This window comes from Denticeps clupeoides, chromosome 10 (assembly GCF_900700375.1).
Source record: "Denticeps clupeoides chromosome 10, fDenClu1.1, whole genome shotgun sequence".
In the NCBI taxonomy this organism is placed as follows: domain Eukaryota; kingdom Metazoa; phylum Chordata; class Actinopteri; order Clupeiformes; family Denticipitidae; genus Denticeps; species Denticeps clupeoides.
In genome coordinates, this window is record NC_041716.1 from 12,440,134 (window position 1) to 12,461,417 (window position 21,284).

The 21,284-nt window shown below is 44.3% G+C and overlaps 1 protein-coding gene across 1 annotated transcript; it reads right to left on the reverse strand.

Moving 5' to 3' along the window:
• Positions 1-2,402: 2,402 nt before the first annotated feature.
• On the reverse strand, positions 2,403-8,850 carry perm1a (PPARGC1 and ESRR induced regulator, muscle 1a). The gene is made up of 4 exons (XM_028994111.1): positions 8,766-8,850; positions 4,717-8,046; positions 3,187-3,303; positions 2,403-3,078 (listed from the first exon to the last, which is right to left on the reverse strand). The coding sequence occupies exons 2-4, from the start codon at positions 8,027-8,029 to the stop codon at positions 2,966-2,968; spliced, it is 3,543 nt and encodes a 1,180-aa protein (XP_028849944.1). The 5' UTR covers positions 8,030-8,046; positions 8,766-8,850; the 3' UTR covers positions 2,403-2,965.
• Between the last annotated feature and the right edge of the window lie 12,434 nt (positions 8,851-21,284).

Below are 21,284 nucleotides of genomic sequence, written 5' to 3' on the forward strand. Positions count from 1 at the left end.
AAAACCACTCCAGATGGTCCATAATACGGCAGCCCGTCTCATCTTTAATCAGCCAAAATACACCCATGTTACACCTCTTCTCACCGCTCTCCACTGGCTGCCGGTAGCAGATCGCATTGAGTTCAAATCCTTGATGATGCCTACAGGGCTGTAAATGGAAGTGCCACCTCCTATATCAACACACTACTAGCCAGATACACTCCTGCATGCCCTCTCAGATCTGCAAATGAAACGATACTGAAAATTCCCTCTTCATGGGTTCCCCGATCCCAATCAACTCTGTTCTCCTTTGTTGTCCCTGGCTGGTGGAACAACTTGCTCTGCTCCATTCAACTAGCCTACACCACCTTTAAGAAGCAGTTGAAAACCCTCTTATTCAAAAAGTATTTCAGACGAATCTAACACTTACACACGCACATGCATAAACACTGCACAAAATAATACAAAATATATATATACAGGGAGTGCAGAATTATTAGGCAAATGAGTCCACATCATCCTCTTCATGCATGTTGTCTTACTCCAAGCTGTATAGGCTCGAAAGCCTACTACCAATTAAGCATATTAGGTGATGTGCATCTCTGTAATGAGAAGGGGTGTGGTCTAATGACATCAACACCCTATATCAGGTGTGCATAATTATTAGGCAACTTCCTTTCCTTTGGCAAAATGGGTCAAAAGAAGGACTTGACAGGCTCAGAAAAGTCAAAAATAGTGAGATATCTTGCAGAGGGATGCCGCACTCTTAAAATTGCAAAGCTTCTGAAGCGTGATCATCGAACAATCAAGCATTTCATTCAAAATAGTCAACAGGGTCGCAAGAAGCGTGTGGAAAAACCAAGGCGCAAAATAACTGCCCATGAATTGAGAAAAGTCAAGCGTGCAGCTGCCAAGATGCCACTTGCCACCAGTTTGGCCATATTTCAGAGCTGCAACATCACTGGAGTGCCCAAAAGCACAAGATGTGCAATACTCAGAGACATGGCCAAGGTAAGAAAGGCTGAAAGACGACCACCACTGAACAAGACACACAAGCTGAAACGTCAAGACTGGGCCAAGAAATATCTCAAGACTGATTTTTCTAAGGTTTTATGGACTGATGAAATGAGAGTGAGTCTTGATGGGCCCGTGGCTGGATTGGTAAAGGGCAGAGAGCTCCAGTCTGACTCAGACGCCAGCAAGGTGGAGGTGGAGTACTGATTTGGGCTGGTATCAAAGATGAGCTTGTGGGGCCTTTTCGGGTTGAGGATGGCATCAAGCTCAACTCTCAGTCCTACTGCCAGTTTCTGGAAGACACCTTCTTCAAGCAGTGGTACAGGAAGAAGTCTGCATCCTTCAAGAAAAACATGATTTTCATGCAGGACAATGCTCCATCACACGCGTCCAAGTACTCCACAGCGTGGCTGGCAAGAAAGGGTATAAAAGAAGAAAAACTAATGACATGGCCTTCTTGTTCACCTGATCTGAACTCCATTGAGAACCTGTGGTCCATCATTAATGTGAGATTTACAAGGAGGGAAAACAGTACACCTCTCTGAACAGTGTCTGGGAGGCTGTGGTTGCTGCTGCACGCAATGTTGATGGTGAACACATCAAAACACTGACAGAATCCATGGATGGCAGGCTTTTGAGTGTCCTTGCAAAGAAAGGTGTGTATATATAAGGTGTAGAAATGTATATTTGTGAATGTGGAGATGTTATATTGGTTTCACTGGTAAAAATAAATAATTGAAATGGGTATATATTTGTTTTTTTGTTAAGTTGCCTAATAATTATGCACAGTAATAGTCACCTCCACACACAGATATCCCCCTAAAATAGCTAAAAATAAAAACAAACTAAAAACTACTCCCAAAAACATTCAGCTTTGATATTAATGAGTTTTTTGGGTTCATTGAGAACATGCTTGTTGTTCAATAATAAAATTATTCCTCAAAAATACAACTTGCCTAATAATTCTGCACTCCCTGTGTGTATATATATATAATTTTTTTTCTTCGTCTAGCACTTAATCTCCTGGCATGCTCTTTGCTGACAAGTTAGGCCTTATCAGGGCTCTTAGTTTTTGTAAACTCAAAATCTATAGAAATCGAACGAGAATTACTGGTGTCTTCCTCCTGTGAGTCGCTTTGGATAAAAGCGTCTGTAAAATAAAGTAAAGTAAAGTATTGTCTCCGGCAGCCACGACCCGGACTCAGCGCTCATGAATAGTGAGTCAATGAGAGCCGAAGACTTGGGCTTGTGTCGCCCTCTGTTGGTAAATGTTGCAAAACTCTGCCCAAAAAAAGAGTCGAGGAGGCATATTTTCCCAATAATTCATCCCATTTTTGCCTGTTTGTACAATGCTTGAACGTGTTTTTATTGAGTATGACTTCGACAAAACAGCACTAAAACGAGAGAAAATACATGTTTACACTTCCTAGGAAGTAAGGAGGCTCAGTATGGAGACCTAATACTGCCCTCTACTGGACAACTAGACAATCTCCAGCAGAGACATACCAAAAGGAAAATACAAACAAAATGAAAATAAAATATATTAATTGAGCTAAATAAACTTAATTAACTTATTAGGGGTAAAATTCGGAAGGTAATTATTTGGGGGGGGGGGGGTGATATTTATATAATGCTTGCAATGATCAAATAACCATTTTATTCTCAGTCTTACATTCATAAATCATGTTAATCGTATTATGTTGAATGACAGGACCCATAAACACTATTTTGATTTTATATGTTTAACATTCAGAAGTCGTTATTGTGCCACTGCACACCACTTTGCACCACACTCATTGTTACACTTTCCTTGACAATCATACAGATCACCCACTTATCACCTTTTGTCTTTCACAGAGTACGACATTACAACACATCATTCCCTTTGGTCATCTCATAACTCTCAGTGGTCACCGTATTCAACACGTAGAGGAGGCTCAATGAGACATGCTGTATCCTCACAGCTCAGAGCTCACGGCTGTGCAGGCAGAATTTGAGGAAACAGTTTTGTTCCATGGACCTCCTGCTTAGCCTTTCTCCGTAGGTATCGAATGGCAGACAGTGCACTTATGTTGGCCAGGAGAACTGCAAAAAAAAAACAGACACAGTGTCACCTTCTTTGTCCAAGGTCAGAAATTCTTACAATTGAACAACGCATCAGGAATGCCGTCCTGACCTTTACGGAACACTCACCAGCTTTCCATGCGTCTGCTGCTTCAGAGTTAGCAGACTTCAGCACCCATGAGGCAAATGCAATGCAAACCAGGCACATGTCTGACTGTCTGAGAGGGAGGAGCGGGACATCCAGACCTAAAAAGGAGCAAGACGAATCTGCTTCAAAAATGTCCATTAGAGGGAGAGAAGAGCATAAAAAGTGATAGATTTATAATTAGTTTTTATTAATCTTAGTTATGTCCATACTCATTTTAGTCTAGTCAAATTTCAGTCAACTAAAAGTCTGAGCATTTTAGTCTTATTTCAGTCATAATTATTCATTACTATTTTAGTCCATCTTTAGTCAACTATTTTAGTCCCTTTATTTGCAATGCAATTCTATTTAACCCAGTAAAGGAAGCTGATCAAAAGATATTTTTTTCCCAGCCATCTGCTAATCCACCACAAATATTCTGGAATATAAATTATGACACGAATGGGGACTGAGGCAACATCATCTGTGCAACCAGATAGGAGACCCAAGAAACAGAAATAATCCATAATAATAGTAATGCATATAAACAAAAGGAAATAATGTCTAGTCTTTTTTCGTCATTGAATAGACAATTTAGTATAGTTCTTAGACATTTAGTATAGTATAGTATAGTATAGTATAGTATGGGTTTTTTAAAACCACATTTAGTCTTGTTTTTATTCATCAACTAATTTACATGATCATCTCATGACCAGCATTTATGTTATGTCTCGTCTCATTTCCGTCACAAGACATGAAATGTCAATGGTGTCCTGTCACAGTGGGCCATGGAAAACTAGTGTGATGAGGCTCCCAGCCAAGACGTTTTGGTGTGCAGGTGAGGTAGAGGTACAATCAAAGAACTGGCCAAACAGGCATGCCATGTACACGTGGAAGCAGCCTGGGAATGTACTTGGTCAACCACAAGAACATCCACACCTCAGAGTATGGAATGGCAATTATTCCTGGCACATGGCAGGAAAGGTTGGCCAAAGTGAAGAACGGATTCCCACGTACAGCCATTCCTCTGGCAGGATGGCTGCCCTCACAGTTACTACGTGCTAAAGTCAGTGTCATGGACACCTGAACCATGTCAGTCAACTGAGAGTCAGAAGGTGTTGGTCTACATGCCGAAAAGAACCTGTTTGCAAGAACGACTGTTGGCTAGTTTCTTTTCACGAATGTGGTATTTGTAGGTTGTTGAAATTTACAGGACTTGACAAATGCATCCAGGGAATTTAACAGATTTCTTGGTCAGCTAGACAACTGAAAATAAAAACCAGGACTATCCAATAGTCATGCTCCTTAACAAACAGGAGAATCATCGGAAAATCAGGACTTTGAAATTATTGGAAAATCACAAAGGATCATAAAGGACTCCTCACATCCAGATCATGACCTGTTCCAACTGCTGCCATCAGGCAAGAGATACTGGAGCATTAAAAGCAGGACAAATTAGGTGAATGAAATTGTTTCAATGGCAATATAGCCGTTCTGATTCCGAAAATTGTCCAGTTGAAGAGTGTGTGACTTACGGGGATCTGCAACAGCTGACTGCATTTCCCTTTGCACAATCTGCCGTTCAGACATCTTCTTGAAGACGCGGATCTCCAGGTCGTCAAGGAGTGGGTCAGGAAAGGGCTTGTCCTGGAAACCCAAAACACTGACTGGCTGAATTGTCCTTCTGAAAATGTTTTTTCTCCGGCTGACTGGCACGAGTGCTTGTGTATCTTCTTGTGCGCTGGCATCCACATAGCTGGAACGTAGCGCCCTCCGTAAAGACAGCAGGTTGGTCCAGAACAGGTCTCCCGAGTCCACGTCATTGTAGAAATGCTCATACATGTCAGGATGAGATGCTGCATCTTCAGCAGTTGGAGTGCAGATGGGCTCAGACCTCTTGAGGTTGTACCGAGTAACCACATGGAGTGGTGGGGAGTCACATTCTTCTTCCTCCTCATCAGACTGACCAGGAGAGTCAGGGAAGAAGTAATCGTATGCCTCAGGGAACTGAAGGTTCTGGTTAATTGAACGAGAACAGGAGAAAATGGGAACTGTCTCCATTGATGACACTCCCATAGAGTCTTCTGTCAGTGGAAAGAAGAAATTTCTATTCTCAAACTCTGAGAAGAAATGATCATAGGTCTCAGGAATAGATGTTCCACTGATATAAGGGGAGGTTGTGTTTTCAGTGCTTTCTGGGTCAGATTGAGGTTCATCTCCACTAAAGAGGAATTCAACGATCTCAGAAAAAGAGAAGCTGTAGCCTTCTGATTGCTCATCATCAGAGGAACTATCTGGTGATGGTGGATCTAAATGGTAGAAAGGATCTCTACTTCTTCTTCTGTCTTTCTCTTCCAGTGATTGAAGAGAGTTTATAGAAGCATTTCTCAGTATCTTTCTTAGGGGTTGTGCCTCCAGAACTTGTAGGTTCTGCACACTAATGTTCTTGTACATCTTTCTGAAGCACTCATGGGCAGTGGTGTCTGCAAAATGAGGCATCAGTTTTCCTGTTTCAGAGGCCACTATCACCACATCTTCCATTTCATCTCCTACAAGAACCGGGTCTGAATCACTCTCCCAGATTACATCCCCCAAGCTGGTAGCCTCAGCACACTTCTCCTCTTGCTTGGAGCTTTCATGATTCTGGATTTGCAAGAGCTCTTCATCAAAATCAGAGATGGCAGACATGTCACCACTGGATCTGTCAGGCTTGGAGTCATCTAGGTGAGTGAAATATCCTGAGTCGGCAGTGTCAGAGGTTTCAGCCAAGACCTCCTCTGGCTGCATGAGGACGCTGGGATGCGGGTTGTTGCTGACCAGACGCAGACGCAGGATATCATTGATGGTCAGCTTTTCCATTTCACTCCAGAACGATGAAATTGCATGTATGGTTGGCTTGGTTTCAGTCAAAGCCTCAGAATTTTCATGCTCTGGATCATCTTCTCTCATGGACTCTGGTGAATTAGGCATGCGGTTTTCCTTTGATTCCTTCATTTCCTCCAGATTTGTAGCGTCCAAATGTTTCTGTCCCTCAGAAAAATCACATGTTGAGTCAGCCTCTGATTCAATGAGAGACTCTGGAGTTTTAGAAGGTTCTTCATCTGAAATTTCAGTTTCTAAACTCACATCAGACATATGAACCCTCCGATGTATTTGTTCAGCTTTAGGAACTTTTTCGGCAGAAACTGTACCATTGTCATTTACTGCACTCTGTGACTTGTCCTCAGTGATTTCCACTGGACTATCAATGGCAGTATAATCTCTCCCTTCAGATGGCTGTTCGTTAGTAGAAGATGGACTTTCTGTAGGTTGCACTTCAGTCTTTGACAGTGGCAAAATGTCACTGGAGGTCATAGGTTGTTTGTGAATTTGCATATGTGGGGGGTTCTCCTGTGTTTGTGGTACACTGGTAATAATATCAACATTGTCGGAGATCCATGCCATGTCCAACTCCACTTTAAGATCAATGCTATATACCCCTTCACAAGTAACATTCAGAGCCGGTACCATCTCATCTTTCTTGTCTGAGTCTTCTGCTCTTGCAGATTTGACGGTTGTTGTCACTGTGTCTGGATGGCTGTCTTCAGTGTTGCCACCACTGCTGCCCATCCCTGCACAGGTTGCTGTCCGGATTTCCTGGTCCTGGAGTCCCTCCCCAGGATCTGGGTCTGATCCTTTTGTATTTGAACAGAGATGAGCGGTTAAAGGGTCAGATGGCCTCAAGTCAGCTTCCAAAGGAATGCTGCTGATTGGCTGTAAATGATGTGTCACATTATCTCTGTTACTGGGAAATGGCGTAGTGGCATCTGATCCCGTAGCTGCTTTGAGTTCAGATTGTGCCACAGCATCCATGAATTTGTTATGAGACAAAGTCAGACACTTGTCCTGGTCAACATTCACATCGGTTGGACAGTGACAATTTTCTGGCTCAGATTTTGGATAATCTAGACCTTCTTCCTCTGCCAATAACCCTGTTGACTGACGGACACGGTCTGTACCAGGCAGAGAGTTGGTGTGTACTGGCAAATGATCAAAAGAGCTGTCAGTCTTTGAAGTAACACTAGCATCAGCCATTTTTGCAGCCCCTCCTGAAGCGTTCCTGTCCATTTCTGTCCTGTGATTGAACCTCTCAGTGTCTGACTCACTCAGCTGACCTTCATAACAATGGCCTGAGTCCACAGGTTCCGTGCTCATCCTTTTCCGTCTCTTTTTCTTCCTCCTGTGGGACGCAGAGGGAGACTGCTGATTGGCCATTTCGCTCCACGGCTCTGTTGCTGTTTCAACAGGCCTTCCTGCTAAATCTGTTCTGTTTCCAAGGTCAGGTGATTTTATCTGGGTAGGCATCCACTTTGTGTCATTTGTGGCAGTGTTATGGGATGTCATGGCATCTTCCTCTCTGACCACCAGGTCTACAGAATCACTGTCTGTATGATTATGGTCAGCACCACATGGATTTTCTGTTTGGAGATGGGCTCCAACCTCTGTAGCACTGGCCTTTTTACCTGCTGCTGCCCCAGAGACACTCCTGAGCCTCTCGAAGAACATGTTCACCGTCTCCAGATGCACATCGTCCTCGCTGCCAGACAGCACCTGCTCTGGGCTGCAGAGGCCGTGTTCACTCAGGTAGAGGTCCACCGGCGAGCCCTCAAAGTCAGGGGGGCCGTCAATGAACTCTGGGTCGACAAACACTCTGCGGGGGACGCGGGACATCACGTCGTCAATGTCGCTCATGCCGGAGTCATCGGGGCCAGCAAGCGACGGTGGTAGGAGGTTGCACTCCTCACATTCCTGGAAAAAGGAGTCCCAGTCACGGTCAGAGATGTGCACACTGTACTCAAAATCATCCATGATGAGACAAGGTCCACCTGTAACAGCAAACGTTAAAGTAATGAGATCACATGCTTACATATTGCACCTTTTAAGAATAATATCTTGCAATCTGTGTTTATCATGTTTACATGTTCAACTAGATGCACATACAGCAAATAAAGATGTATTGTTTTAATGCAACTTAAGAATCGTCATGTACAATGCATTAGTGAACATTTTTGGAACAACAGGTTTAAACCATTACACACTGTAAAACATTTTTTAGCTGTTCGTTTTAAAACGAACATTAAATACAATATGGTGTTGATTATCATGTTTCGAAAAACTATTTGAAGTATAGCTAAATAGCAACTGTCCTGGGGAATAATGACTGAAACTGAGAATAATGAGCTGTCCTGTCTGACATAGGTTTTCCCTCAATACAGATGTCCATCTACATGATCTAACAATCTGACATAATGCATATTCTCCCTAAACACTGTTGATCACAATCATTTTAATGTTATTACCACCCTCTCTCTAAAGCATTATGTGATCTACAGGCCAATTCCAGTCGGATGCACAGAGAAAAGAAAATCATTTTTAAAGATTTTTTTATTTACTATCATTAACTCATAATAAATAAAACATTAAAAAAAGGTCATGCCATGTCTAAATTTCACAATGCATGCATACTCTGACAGTCTAATCCAGATGCTTTTATCTTTAAAACGTACACAGGCACAGACATGAGCGTACGTGTGTATGGACCTACCGCCACAGACCAGACGAGAGCTGCAGCGCTTCACCTCTGTGTGTGCAGAGTGGCCCACTTCGCCCTCTGTAGCCCGACCTTGTGCTGTGAGCAATGCAGCGCCGCACCGGCCCCTGTGATTGGCTATAAATAGAGCCGCGTTTCTGATCACGTAATACACGCAACCCTTCTTTCCACCATGACGCCCATGACCCCCAACAGAGGTGTAGCGTGTCAGGCCCACGGCCCCCCCGAAATAGACATGCTATTCTAAAGAGGCTCACCTCTTTTCACACTTGCTATTGAACGGCTCATTCTCAATGTTATCCGTTACCACAGCGATACTTGGAAATTGGATCATTTTTAGAGACTCTGTCTCATGGTCACACGTGATCCTCTTAATGTGTTTTTGCAATAAAACGCACACAAATGCACAGCGGAGTTGTTGGGAACTGGGGGAACTGCCAAGGTATCCGATTACCTGTGGTAAATATTCCACCAAGGGGTGGTGGGGCTGAGAGAGCACATGACCACCGTGGGATTTCTTCCAATCAGCTGACTCCTCACACGACCCGAATCATCCTTCTTCAGCGGTAATTGCCTACACTCCCAAATTAACAGAGAACATCATAACATTCATCACGACATCATGACATTCATAAACATTGCCGCTTTATTAATTCTTTCTATTTTATTGATAAATCATATATAACATATATATATTTGTTGCGAAGGCTGAAAGTCCATTTTTGTCATTTATCTGAGATGAATTCGGCGTGTTTTATTATGGGAGAACAGCCATGCTAATTAACTACCTACAGACTGGGCATCAAGCCCACTGAGGTTCTATAGTTTAAATTCAGATTAGAGGGAGAGAGAGAGAGGGAGAGAGAAAGAGTCCTATTTGCTGGCTACAGCTCTGGCCCTGGGCCCATCTTACATGTGGGTGGGGTTCTGTTTCCATCAACAGGATTAAACGCTTGTGAGTCTGTCTGGGATTAAGATCAGTTATCTGTTTTGCCTTCTTAATAGCGGCTAATGCAAATGTGTTTTCTCCTCATTGTTGCATCGTGTCAGCTCCGGCAATTTCGTGTTGTTTCAGCAAATCCCTGTCAACATGGGCATTCTTGGGTAAGGTAGACATAATGCCGTGACAAAAAAAGGCAGATTCGTACCCCCTGGCATGACACTGCAGAATCATTAGCACAAATTAGGCACACTTGTCCCTTAATTGTGTCTGATCGCACATTAACACTTAAACAGAAAGGATTAGGCAGCGTGCAAACAATATGGTGCATTATGAGGTACACTTATTGCACATGGAAAGGTTTAAACAAGTCTCACCACAGCAAAGAGCACACACAGTTATCACCAAGCAGATAAAACTCTGCTCTCCAAAAAGTCAGAAAGCGCTCTGAAGTAGAGGGATTTCCCACCCGAGTAAAGCACCGTGGATTAAAAGGAAAAAACTCACCCTTAATCAGACAAACAATAAACTGAATGCACAAAGACTTAGTGAACGCACAACAGGGTTGAATGATACAGGCACAGCACCATGAGTCCCTGCCGATGAATATTCCACAAAATATAATATTCATCAAGTAAACTAACTAACTAACTAACTAACTAATTAAATATATATATTTTCCCTCTTGTGTCATGCTTATTTAGTTTTATTATATCCGCGTACAGTACAGGTCAGAAGTTTGGACACACCTTCTCATTCAATGTGTTTTCTTTATTTTTATGACATTGGTAGATTCTCACTGAAGGCATTAAAACTATGAATGAAGTTATAGTTGAACATATTTAGGGAAAGGGGGTGTTCTCACGAATATATATTATGATTACAGTCTTGGAGAGACCCTTGGATCGCAAAGATTATCTGTAAAAAACTAAATGTAAATCTAAAAAAAACTCGCATCGTCGTGTTTCATGTATAATGCCCCCACCCCCGATCCTCCCGGTTCGTGCGGTAACGTGAGACCGTGTCGCTATCGCACGTCTGCGCCGGAGGCTCCAGACAGCGGCGATTACCGCGCGCGCCGCCGCGGGCGCGTCCCCGCACAATGGCGCGCTGCGCGCCCCCGCCCGTTCCCGTCAGCGCTTTCCGGCTCGGTGCTGGCGTCCCTGTTCCCGGGTTCTACAGTGGGTGTAGCACGTTGAACAGATTGCGTTAAATGGCTCGAAATCATTAAATAATTTAATGTAGAATTGCAGCGTCCAAACGTGGAACAATTTTATTCTAGGGTGGACTGTTGTCAAAGTAACATACATTTTTAAATATATATTTCCTGTCTGTCTACCGCCGCGAACCAGTAATTAAACAGTAGCCTAATAAATAATAATAATGCACAAAAAGTATAATGTAAAGTAATTAGCAGAAATTTTGATAAATTCATAAAATTATTTAAAAAAATTACGAAAAATTGTGGCATTTAATACGAACATAGTTTGCGGGATAAATATAAATATATGAAACAAACTTACCCTGAAAAACACCCGGGCTGATCCTGTGTTGTTAGAATATTTGGAATATTAATCTGCAGAGGAGTAGAAACGTCTGCAACAATAAATATCCGTCACATTAGATTAATCAATAAATACCCTTTAACGATGCCACCGTGTTATCGCGCCGGTTTGACATATTGAAGGAATACATGAATTAAATGACAGACGCGGGTGAGTCGTTTCCAATCACGGCCAGCAGGGGGCGAGCGTGGCTCACGCGTCGGTCTTCGGTCTGGCCCACGCGTTCCGTCGCGTCCGGAAAGGCTTGCTTGTAGATCGCGTGTCATTTATTACCTATTATACTGTAATCTCGTGGTTTTACGTTGTGTTCGTGTGCGTGGGACGCATGTCAGGGTTTAAACCTCGGAAACCTTGACTTCGCCCCATTTCCCGCGAAGAATGTAAAAAAGGGAAAGGAAATTAATATATAAGCTTCAGAAACATTTCAAGTGAGCATTAATAGTTAAAATTGAAAGGAGACAATGTTGGATACGTTGTCAAATTATACCCTTCGGATAAAAGTGTCTGTCTATTTCAGTCCTAAAACTGAGTAATTTAATGTGACTATAATTATATATATAAAACTATACAAAATAACAAAATAAGAAACAGCGGTTCCAATATCCAAACAGCTAATATTTACATTTACATTTATGGCATTTATCAGACGCTCTTATCCAGAGCGACTTACAATCAGTAGTTACGGGGACAGTCCCCCTGGAGCAACTTAGGGTTAAGTGTCTTGCTCAGGGACACAATGGTAGTAAGTGGGGTTTGAACCTGTGACTCTGTAGTCTTCTGGTTCATAGGCAAGTGTGTTACCCACTAGGCTACTACCATCCCTAATATTGGTACAGTTCTAAAAATACAAAGACGCCAAAAACAGGAAACATTCTGTTTTCGTGTCCAATTATACAGTCATGCACTAGGTTAAACATTCAGTATAGGACTAAAGGTCCTTTTGTCCTGCTGAATGCCAGTGATTCACGGTGCGGGCTTCCGTCCTGCAGCAGGCGTAGCATCTTTCAGCACATGCGGGGGAGTCTCTCTCTGCGGGGCAATCGGTGGGACGCTCCAGGGATGGGAGACAAACCACAGTCTTCCTGCTGGCCCTCGTGAGTCAGGCACAGAGCTAGAGCGGGGCTGGGCTCAGGCCTATTTATGGCAGCATTCAAGAATCCCCCCTGCATGCCTCCCCTCGGTCATGCAAGGATTAGAGGACAATTTGGCCATTTACACACTTGTACCTCAGCAAAACGGCAGGGCCAGGCGGCCTCAAAAACACTGGAAACTCAGCAGACATGTGGGTGCAACCATGTTACTAAGCAGTGACCTTACCTGGGGGATCTATTACTGTCCAGTGAAGACCTTTCTTTCACCATAGGGCAGTCATCTGATGAAGGAGTTGACCTCCGCCCATGACCAACCACACTGCTGAACTCACATGGTAACAGCTCACAAGATGGAACGATAGAACACAGAACGTTCTCTTTTGTCTGAATTGTTGGGACACTGAATGTTAGCCTAATTCACATTCCAAGCTCACTGAAACTATACTATGGAAGTTGGGTTTGAACCGGCGACTTTGTGGTCTTCTGGTTCGTCTTCTGGCGAGTGTGTTAGGCTACTACTCCCTTACGCTGAGTTGATTTATTAGATCAGCAGTTATTTAGACAACATTACACATTAAAACATTGTCCTTTTAATGACATTTTATCTTGTTAAAAGTTTTGACTATTTTTATGACTATTTTTACATTGTAAAACAGAGCTGAACTAACAATAAGCATAAGGTTCTTCAGTAGGTAAAAAAATTGTAAACAATATTTTAGACTATTTAAAGCAACAAACTTTGGCTGTGAAGACAGCATTTCACAATCTTGGCTTCTCTCAACCACCATTAGTTAGACAATAGGGGTGGTTTTCACCCAGTCCCGAAAGAATTCCTATGCTGAACACTTGTTGGACGCTTTTCATTCACTCGGGTTAATGACCTTATGAAGGTAAAAAGATGCTACTCTCAATATTCATGGACAAAAAAGGTTCCTGTATTAAATTCTTCAAAATATCCCCCGTCATAGTCTCCACAGAGTACATGTGTCAAAACTTTTGACTGGTATAAAATTGCATCACCACCCACAAGTAATTACACCAAACTGTGGGTTATTCAGACAAGCTCAGAATAGCACAAAAGACCAATGTTTGGGTCTGAGCCAGTCTGGCGGAGCTCATGGAAGCAGCTGATAATGGATTCATCCAGCAATGCGTCCAAGGAAAGAGACACACGACCGTCCCCATCCGTCCGTCTGTTTGCTCTGAGTTAAACATACTGGGACTCATCAGTGGTTTATTCTACGGTACTGGAAGTGGAGCGGTTAATGAGTGATTTGCTGACAAAAGGCCCTGTATGAAAAAAAGAAAACTGCATCACATTCAGGGCCCTGGCCAGGCCCCCCTCCTTGAGGTCGACGGGGTTATCAGGGGTTGATGAAACAATGGCTGTCGACAGGCCTGGTGGTGGTCTCCCTGCCCCTGGCATCCTGGTTCTGTGTAAAGGCACACAGGCGACTGCTGGAAGCGGGGCGGACGCTCATCACCCCGTCTGTCGTCGGAACTGATAACCGAGGTCTCGGTGCTCCATCACTCGCAGGTCTGGGGCTAGACACAGTGCTCCGGCCATTAGCCGTCAGTGGGCCTGTGTAACCCCTTTATTCTGCATGCGTGTGTATAGTGAATGCGCCGGCTATTACAGAAACACAAAGGACTCTGGTTTGTCAGTTCAAAGCTAGATTTCTTTCCATTTTCCTTCACGTTTTGGCAAAAATAAAAAGAACACATCTTCTCTCCCTTTCTCCTACACACATCTGTACCCAGAAGGCAGGGTGTGTGTTACTGGACGCACTTCTACTGCTTATGACCTCATTTCCAAAGGTTTCAGTCTTCCAAGCCATGTTAACCTTTGCCACTGTTGGCACAGAGGAAGCATTTTCTTGTTCAGAATATAGACGTACTCCATCCTAAAAGTATATGTGTAGCGTGATCAACGCTAAAATACCTGTTTTAACAGGGTGTTGCGACATTGTGGCCAGAAGGCATTACCTCTGCAACATAATACAGCTGAGAGGACAGAAGAGAGAGACAGAAAGGGGGCAAATTGAAAGAGAAGCGGAAAGGAAAAAAAAAAAATGACGCAAAGGCTGCAGCGCTGTTAGGATCAGACAGTAAATCACAGCAGATTCTCTCCATAACCGCAAACACACCCAGGCCTGCATGCCGGGAGTTACCCTGGCTGACTCTGTGTGTGTCTGTGCTCATGCACGCGTGTGTGTGTGTGTGAGGTATATATATATATATATGCTCATGCTTCCCGTCGTCTGCCTGTGGTGATTTCCCCGCCGCATTTTCTCCTTGCCAGACCACAGCCTCCACCCCCACATGGCCAGCCTCAGAGGAGAGCCCTGCTCCCTGACCTTATCTTATCCCCTCTGTTTAACTGCTCCAGCCATGATCAGCCAGTTTCCCTTACTTCCTGCTGATCTGAATCAGTAGATGCCGCACAAACAGCTCATCCCAGGCGCTAGCTAATCAGTCAGTGTCCAAGAACACCACAGAAAATGGATGAGTTGAATTCCCACTGTGGGGACAGTTGAATCATATGCATGTTATATGGCACATATTACGCTCTCCAGCTGACAATGATAATATTTTTGGGTTTTAATGGAACTGAATGAATGTGAAGAGCTCCTGCACCAATATTTACTCACTACACGTGAAAATGGTTTGAATTCTAATAATCAATGAAGCTTCTAAAGTGACAGGCTTCACAAACAGAACATTCCGCTGGAACTCAAGACAAATTGTTGCTGGAGTTTTGACTAAACCTTGGAATGGTAGTATGTATATGTGATCAAGTCAGTCAGTCTAAAGGGAATTAAAGTAGGTTGTCTTTTCTGAGCCTTCTGTGTTGTATTTAATGTGAGCAGAAAAGTTTTTGCCAAATCCAATTTTATAAAGGCGTTGGCTTAAATGAAATAATCCAACATGCTAAAGATGTGTAACAATGCATTACAAAGTACGCCTGTTATATTTTAGTGGCACATCCTTGCTCTTTTACAATTTAAGGACCATCCTGAATGTGTGTGGCTAGCCAGCAAACCCCACCAGCAGTGGAATTAAATTAAGTCAATTCTCTCTTTTTCTGACAGAGAACGTGGTCAAGACTTTGCATTGTGGCTGTGCCTTTCACAGTGCATAATGAGGGGAGGTCTTGGATAAATGGAATGGTCTGAGCCTGGCCAGAGAGCCAGCGCACTCCGCGGCGTAACGACTCTTATCAGGATGACGACAGAGCCTTGGTACAGGCTTCCGATGATGAAGGGCTGCGGGGAGATTATTTACTTCAACGTTGCCACAATAGAGGGCAAAATGAAGCCGTGGCCAAAGTGTTAAGCACGAGAAAAGGGGAAAGGTCAGGGGTCGATGGACACTTTTCAGGTTCCAAACTCCCACAACAATCTCTTAAGAAAATAACAGATTTTTAGAGTTATCTTCCAGCCCAAATTCCACTGCTCCATTTTGACAACAGTGTCTCCACTGCCAGTTAAGCCACGTTACCAACCAAATGGTTGTCAGATATGCTGCTTACTCCCTAAGATAGTTTTGTTTTTGTACGCATCATTCTTTAGGGTACAGATTTCTTTACCTCCTTTAACATCTTTTAAATGGTCAGAAATAAATAATTGAATACATTTAATAACCATTTAATAAACTGCCAGTTATCTGTATCTTGGGTAAAATAACCTACCGTTTGGTGTGTGTGTCTGACACCTAGAAACAAAATCTTAAAAGGCCTTTACTGACTAAACTATTACAATTATAATAACATAAAATGAACATTTTAGATTTGCCTTTTCTTGGTTGATAAGCCTAGCCACTAGTCTTGGCTGACAGCTCAAACCTTTTTGAAATTTCCCTTACTGAATCCATTTTTTTGTAACTGGCCGCTTACTTCGGCGCGCGCCACATACAGCGCGTCCACCAGCGGAGTAAAGATCTTAAAGCTGTTAATCCACAGCCCACTCGGCCAACGGGAACAGGGGACGTTTTCATTCTCGCTGCTGGCCGTCACTGTAACCGTCTCCCACAGCTCAGGGAGCCGCTGGGAGGGCTTTGTTGCGATATTTACGCCCACATTCTCCTCGGGAGCGGAACAGAAAGAGACGAAGGGAAACGAGGCCCTGCCAGATGTCAAACAGCCTTCGGACCGGGGATCACATACAATAACTTTTCTTTTTTATATATTATTATTATTGATCTGCTGTGGCCCTTTCCCGAAACCGTGTCAGCAAAAATACCAGCCACGCCTTGATTCAATTTGTCCCCATCTGTAAACGTTGTCGGAAGAGAACAGAGAAGGGCCGTCTCATTCAACATCGCCTTCTTAGTTTTAATCAAACGGCTCCTGAGGGACCAGGTGGCGTGCTGAGAAAGATCCGGGGATTTCCAATTGGAAACTCAAAATAACACTTCTCTCCCAGCCACACAGCCCCGAGCTCCCACTGTGGGCAATATCAGTGCAGGGGCCACGGCGGAAGTTTCCGACCTCAGATGCATTGTATGAGTCGCACCGAAAGCCACATCAAATGCTTCTCCGGTGGGTGCTGGGCCAGGGTTGCCGAGCAGCCGCCGTAGGAGAGCCTTGTGTCACCGTCAGGTTTGGTTTATTAGCAGTTGCCCCTCCCAAGAAGGCTTGGTGATGTAGCTTGACACTTTTATTAGCAAATCTGAACTCCTCAGATCCCGTCTGAGCGATCTTCACTGGCGGGTTTCCCACAATGGGAAGCACATGGGCTGGTACGGGCCATAGACTTACCCAGGGGGTCGGGCAAATGAGTTTTGTGTAACTGTGGGCCTGAGTTTCCTTTCCATCTGTGTATTTTTTGCCCTTTATCACTCGTCATCAATAGGAGACCTACATGATTTCAGTGACGAGGTCCGAAAAGAAACTGCATTGTTGTTTTGTGTTTTCCCTCTTATAAAGGGAATTGTGATGAAAGTTTATTCTGGACCACACCCTGTTTACACACGGACAACGTTTCTTCATTCATCTATAACTCTTTTTTCCATTAAACAGGCTATGTGTCACCTTAAATCCTTCTTACCTACTACTCCAAATCCCGGGGACCCCCTCACCTCCCGTTGCCCTCCCTTGCCCCTCATGGGGAACCCCCTCTCCTTGCCCCTCCCAACCACTCCGCAGGGAAAGGCTCCTTCTGTGTTGGTCCATCTCCACAAGCGAGGTGCCCCCTCAGGCCACGTTCCTCAGCGGCGTAGCTCCAGATCTGGGCCGGCTTCTCCATGCTGGTGTCCTGGCCAGCCTCCCGACCTGATGCTGACCATGTGTGCTAATGTGATTTACCCAACGCCTTGGGGCTCTCGGCTTGCTCTCTCCATGTGACTGGTCAGTCACCTCATGCCCTCATCACAATCGGAAGTGCTGCAACTGAGCAGTTGGGCAATCAATTAGATCGTTCAGAACACGTCTGCGGGAACAGAGCGATACGTCTCGGCTTCTCTGATGTAAGTCCTTTATCTCCTGGTGATGACCTACCGAGTGAAAGGTGGGGGTCTGTGTGTGTAGGAGGCAAATAAAAATGGACAGGGACAGTTGTCACACACCACAGAGCCACACACGTTGTCTCTTCACTGACCTGTGTGTCACAGACACACACTTTCAGTCCCCATCTCAGAAATGTACAAACCCACATTCTTTTTCATATGTGCACACACACACACACACGCAGAGGGAGAGAGAGAGGGAGCAGCTTCCCTACTGCTCTGTTCCTCTAGTCTGAGGCTATTTTAGACCTTATTGGCGTCTGGGCCAGGCGTGCCACTGAGGCGTCTCTGAACAGTGACCCTGAGCTGCGGGCTACAGGCCCAGCTCTGCTCATTAGGGCCTAATTGATTGTAATGTGGCCTTTGAGAAGCGCCACACATCACGGCGCTGCTCTGGACATGTGTGTTCCCCCGCTGCCCCTTCCTGCTGGCTGCGCCACACACCAGCGGGGCCCGCAGTACGGCCACAATCGCTCCAGTCAGACAGAATCGTTAAAGTAGGCGGGACGACGTCAGGTCTTTCACAGACATGTCTTCTGTGGACCAGCTTGAGTCCAGGACAGTGGCCACTCTCTTGGCCCGGCAGGACAGCCCCATCCTGGGCGAGGCATTGTCCGGCTCTCCCCTTGCCTCGCTGCCTGTGGCTCTGGATGCATTGGTTTGATTTGTATGCCAAGGCAGTGGACTAAAGCTGGCCTGGCAGGGGAGCTGGGTCAATATTGGTTTTGAGAGCATGTAGAAAAATGTCAAAATGTTAAGTTCTTTTCAGTCCCCCCAGGGCTGTTTGTTTCTGCAGTGAAAGGCCTGGTGGGCCATTAGTGTAAACAGGGCTTTGTCTTAGGCCAGTGCATGCAGCAGGAGGTGTGAGAACAAAACACTGATACAGAGATTAAAGTCTGGGCTAAAAATGGGGAAACCACAGGACTCGGGGAGACCTTAAAATGGACAAAAAAAAGACACAGAAAAAGAAACAGACATAAAAAATCAAGGGAAAGGGCACCGTCACCATCCCACGCTCACGGAAACCATCTATTTGACCCCCTTGTGTGTTTTTGGAGGGAAGTACAGCTCGTCTTAGTTACAGCAAATGAACGAATTAACAAATGCACGATTTAATGTACATGCATGATCCATGCAAATGCACAAGCTGTAATTGACCTGAAGACATGTACCTTTTTTAAGGGGTCAATTCAACCTGAAGCACGTCAGACAAAAGGACCCGGCGAAGACAATGGCTGTCACTTTTAAAAAACTCCATCCAGCCGGCCCGTGTGGAAATGAAGGTCGTTGTGGGAAAGCAGAAACAGCTGGTTTACGGCTTTTCCCCTTATCCTCGGGCTCCCCTTTCTCCTCTCCCGCCCAGGGGAATATGGGTCCTTTGCTCTCAATGGCTTCAATTAACATGCAGCAGTAAAACTGTGAGCCCCCCCCCACCCAGAGCTTTCTCCCCTTGCGCTCCTTTTTTTTCTATCTGTCTGTTTCCCCCTTTAACTGGCCAGGTAGCTTTTGTGTCGCGGCAGTGAGACGTTTCGCCGCGTCGGGGGCCGGGGAGAAAGGCTGTTTTTTTTTTGCGGGAGTTTGGCTTGCCCATCCTGTTTTGTGGTTGTCCCCTTTTAAAATGTGACCTCCATGGCGTTGAATTAAAATGCAATCTTTTGTCTCTGTTACAATCTGGTCAGTTAAAAAAAAATTGGCAAGGTGAAATCGGGTATTTGCTGATCTCGAGTTCCTTCCATGAGATACGCCATGTTTTGTTTTCCCACAGCCATTGGTTTTTATGGAGACAGTGGCTATACAGATAAGCCAGCTTTGTTAAGCGCCTATATTTTCTTAGGGAGGAAATTGGGCCACGTGACAATGGGTCAATATTAGCTTGATACAAACAGGTTGTAAATTCAGCCTTGCACAAAGAAGAATCAACCGTGGGCACGCTGTGGCCAGGCTATCAAAAAAAGGCATCAAAACCAGCCCGGTCTTCATTAACCTACACATGTGACCCACCTCCCCAACATTTACTCAGCTCATCTGAGGCTTGCATCTGACTGTTTCTAATGGGCCACTTAGTACATCCATGCAGTGTAAACAATTAGCCAGCCTTACAACACACCGCTGCCATTTGTCACACCTCCAACGGGACACCAGCAGTGTCAGAAAAGGGGGGGCTGAGTTTGATCAGTTCTACCAGGTTTGCTCTGCTCTACCACTTCACAGGCAAACAGCAGGTACAGGGGCTGCGATTGTCCTGACATGACTTGACTGTGTTTGTCTGGCACTCAGAACATGGAAGACAATAAAATGTCATCCACACAGTCAATATACAGTCCCTGACAAAAGTTTTGTCGCTTGTGTACAAATTGACCTCAAGTGCCGCTGAAATATGTTTCTAATCAAGATTTTTTTTTACAAGAAACGGCTTTTTATTTTATTCCCAACAGTTTTTGTAATAATATTTCAGTGCAAAACGAAACTGTCAAAAAGTATTTAATAAGCTCGGTAAAGCCCATTGAGTCCATTTTTGCAAAGACATAAGTGTTGTCGCCTTGTCATATTCATAATGGATGAATTAGGTCTCAGGTGTGTATAAAAAGACCCCCAGTCCACTAGACCTACACATCAACTGCAACTAGACCTCTGCAAACATGCCTAAGATTCCCCCTGAGACTAAAGTGTTGATTATCAAGAGGCTGAAGACCAGATCCACTGCTGATGTGGCAGACACCTTCAATCTCTCTCTTGAAGAGACTGGAGACGTTTTAGACAAGTCCAGGTCAGGCAGACCCCGCAAGACAACTGCTCGAAAGGACCGTTTGTTGGCTCAAAAATCCAAGCCCAACCAATTTTCCACAGCAGCAGAGTTCCACGAGACCTGGTCACCTGAAGTCCCAGAGCAATTTGTGGGATTTTGTCTTGAAATGTCCTCCATGGTCAAATCAGTGCCCAGAATCCAGCACTAAACAAAAGACAATTGAAAAAACGTGTTGCATTTGCCAAGGCCCACAGCCTGTTAAAAGGATGGACGCTGGAAAAGTGGCAGAAGGTGGATTTCAGATTAATCTTCTGTTGAATTACACCACAGTCATCGCAAATATTGCAGGAGACCTACTGGAGCCTGCATGGAGATTCACCAAAAATCACCCAGAAAATCATGGTCTGGGGTTACATCCATTATGGGGGTGTATTGATGACATCATCAATAAATTGTATGAATCCTTGCCAAACCGCATGGATGCAGTCCTTCAAGCTCATGGAAGTCATACAAGGTATTAAATTTGGATCTCACTGCACCACTACTTAATTTGCTGACATATTTTTGTATTTGCAGTAAATTTGTTCAATATCTGTATAGGCGACAAAACTTTGGTCTTTCTGTCTTGATTAAATGATGAATCTTTTTTCAGTGAAACTAATTCAT

Excerpts from the sequence above, each read along its gene's own strand:
- perm1a (XM_028994111.1), bottom strand. The coding sequence starts at position 8,029 with ATGGATGATTTTGAGTACAGTGTGCACATCTCTGACCGTGACTGGGAC. Across the intron at positions 3,304-4,716 it reads GTCAGCTGTTGCAGATCCCC|GTCTGGATGTCCCGCTCCTC; the intron begins GTAAGTCACACA and ends GCTCCTTTTTAG. Across the intron at positions 3,079-3,186 it reads AGCAGACGCATGGAAAGCTG|TTCTCCTGGCCAACATAAGT; the intron begins GTGAGTGTTCCG and ends TTTTTTTTGCAG.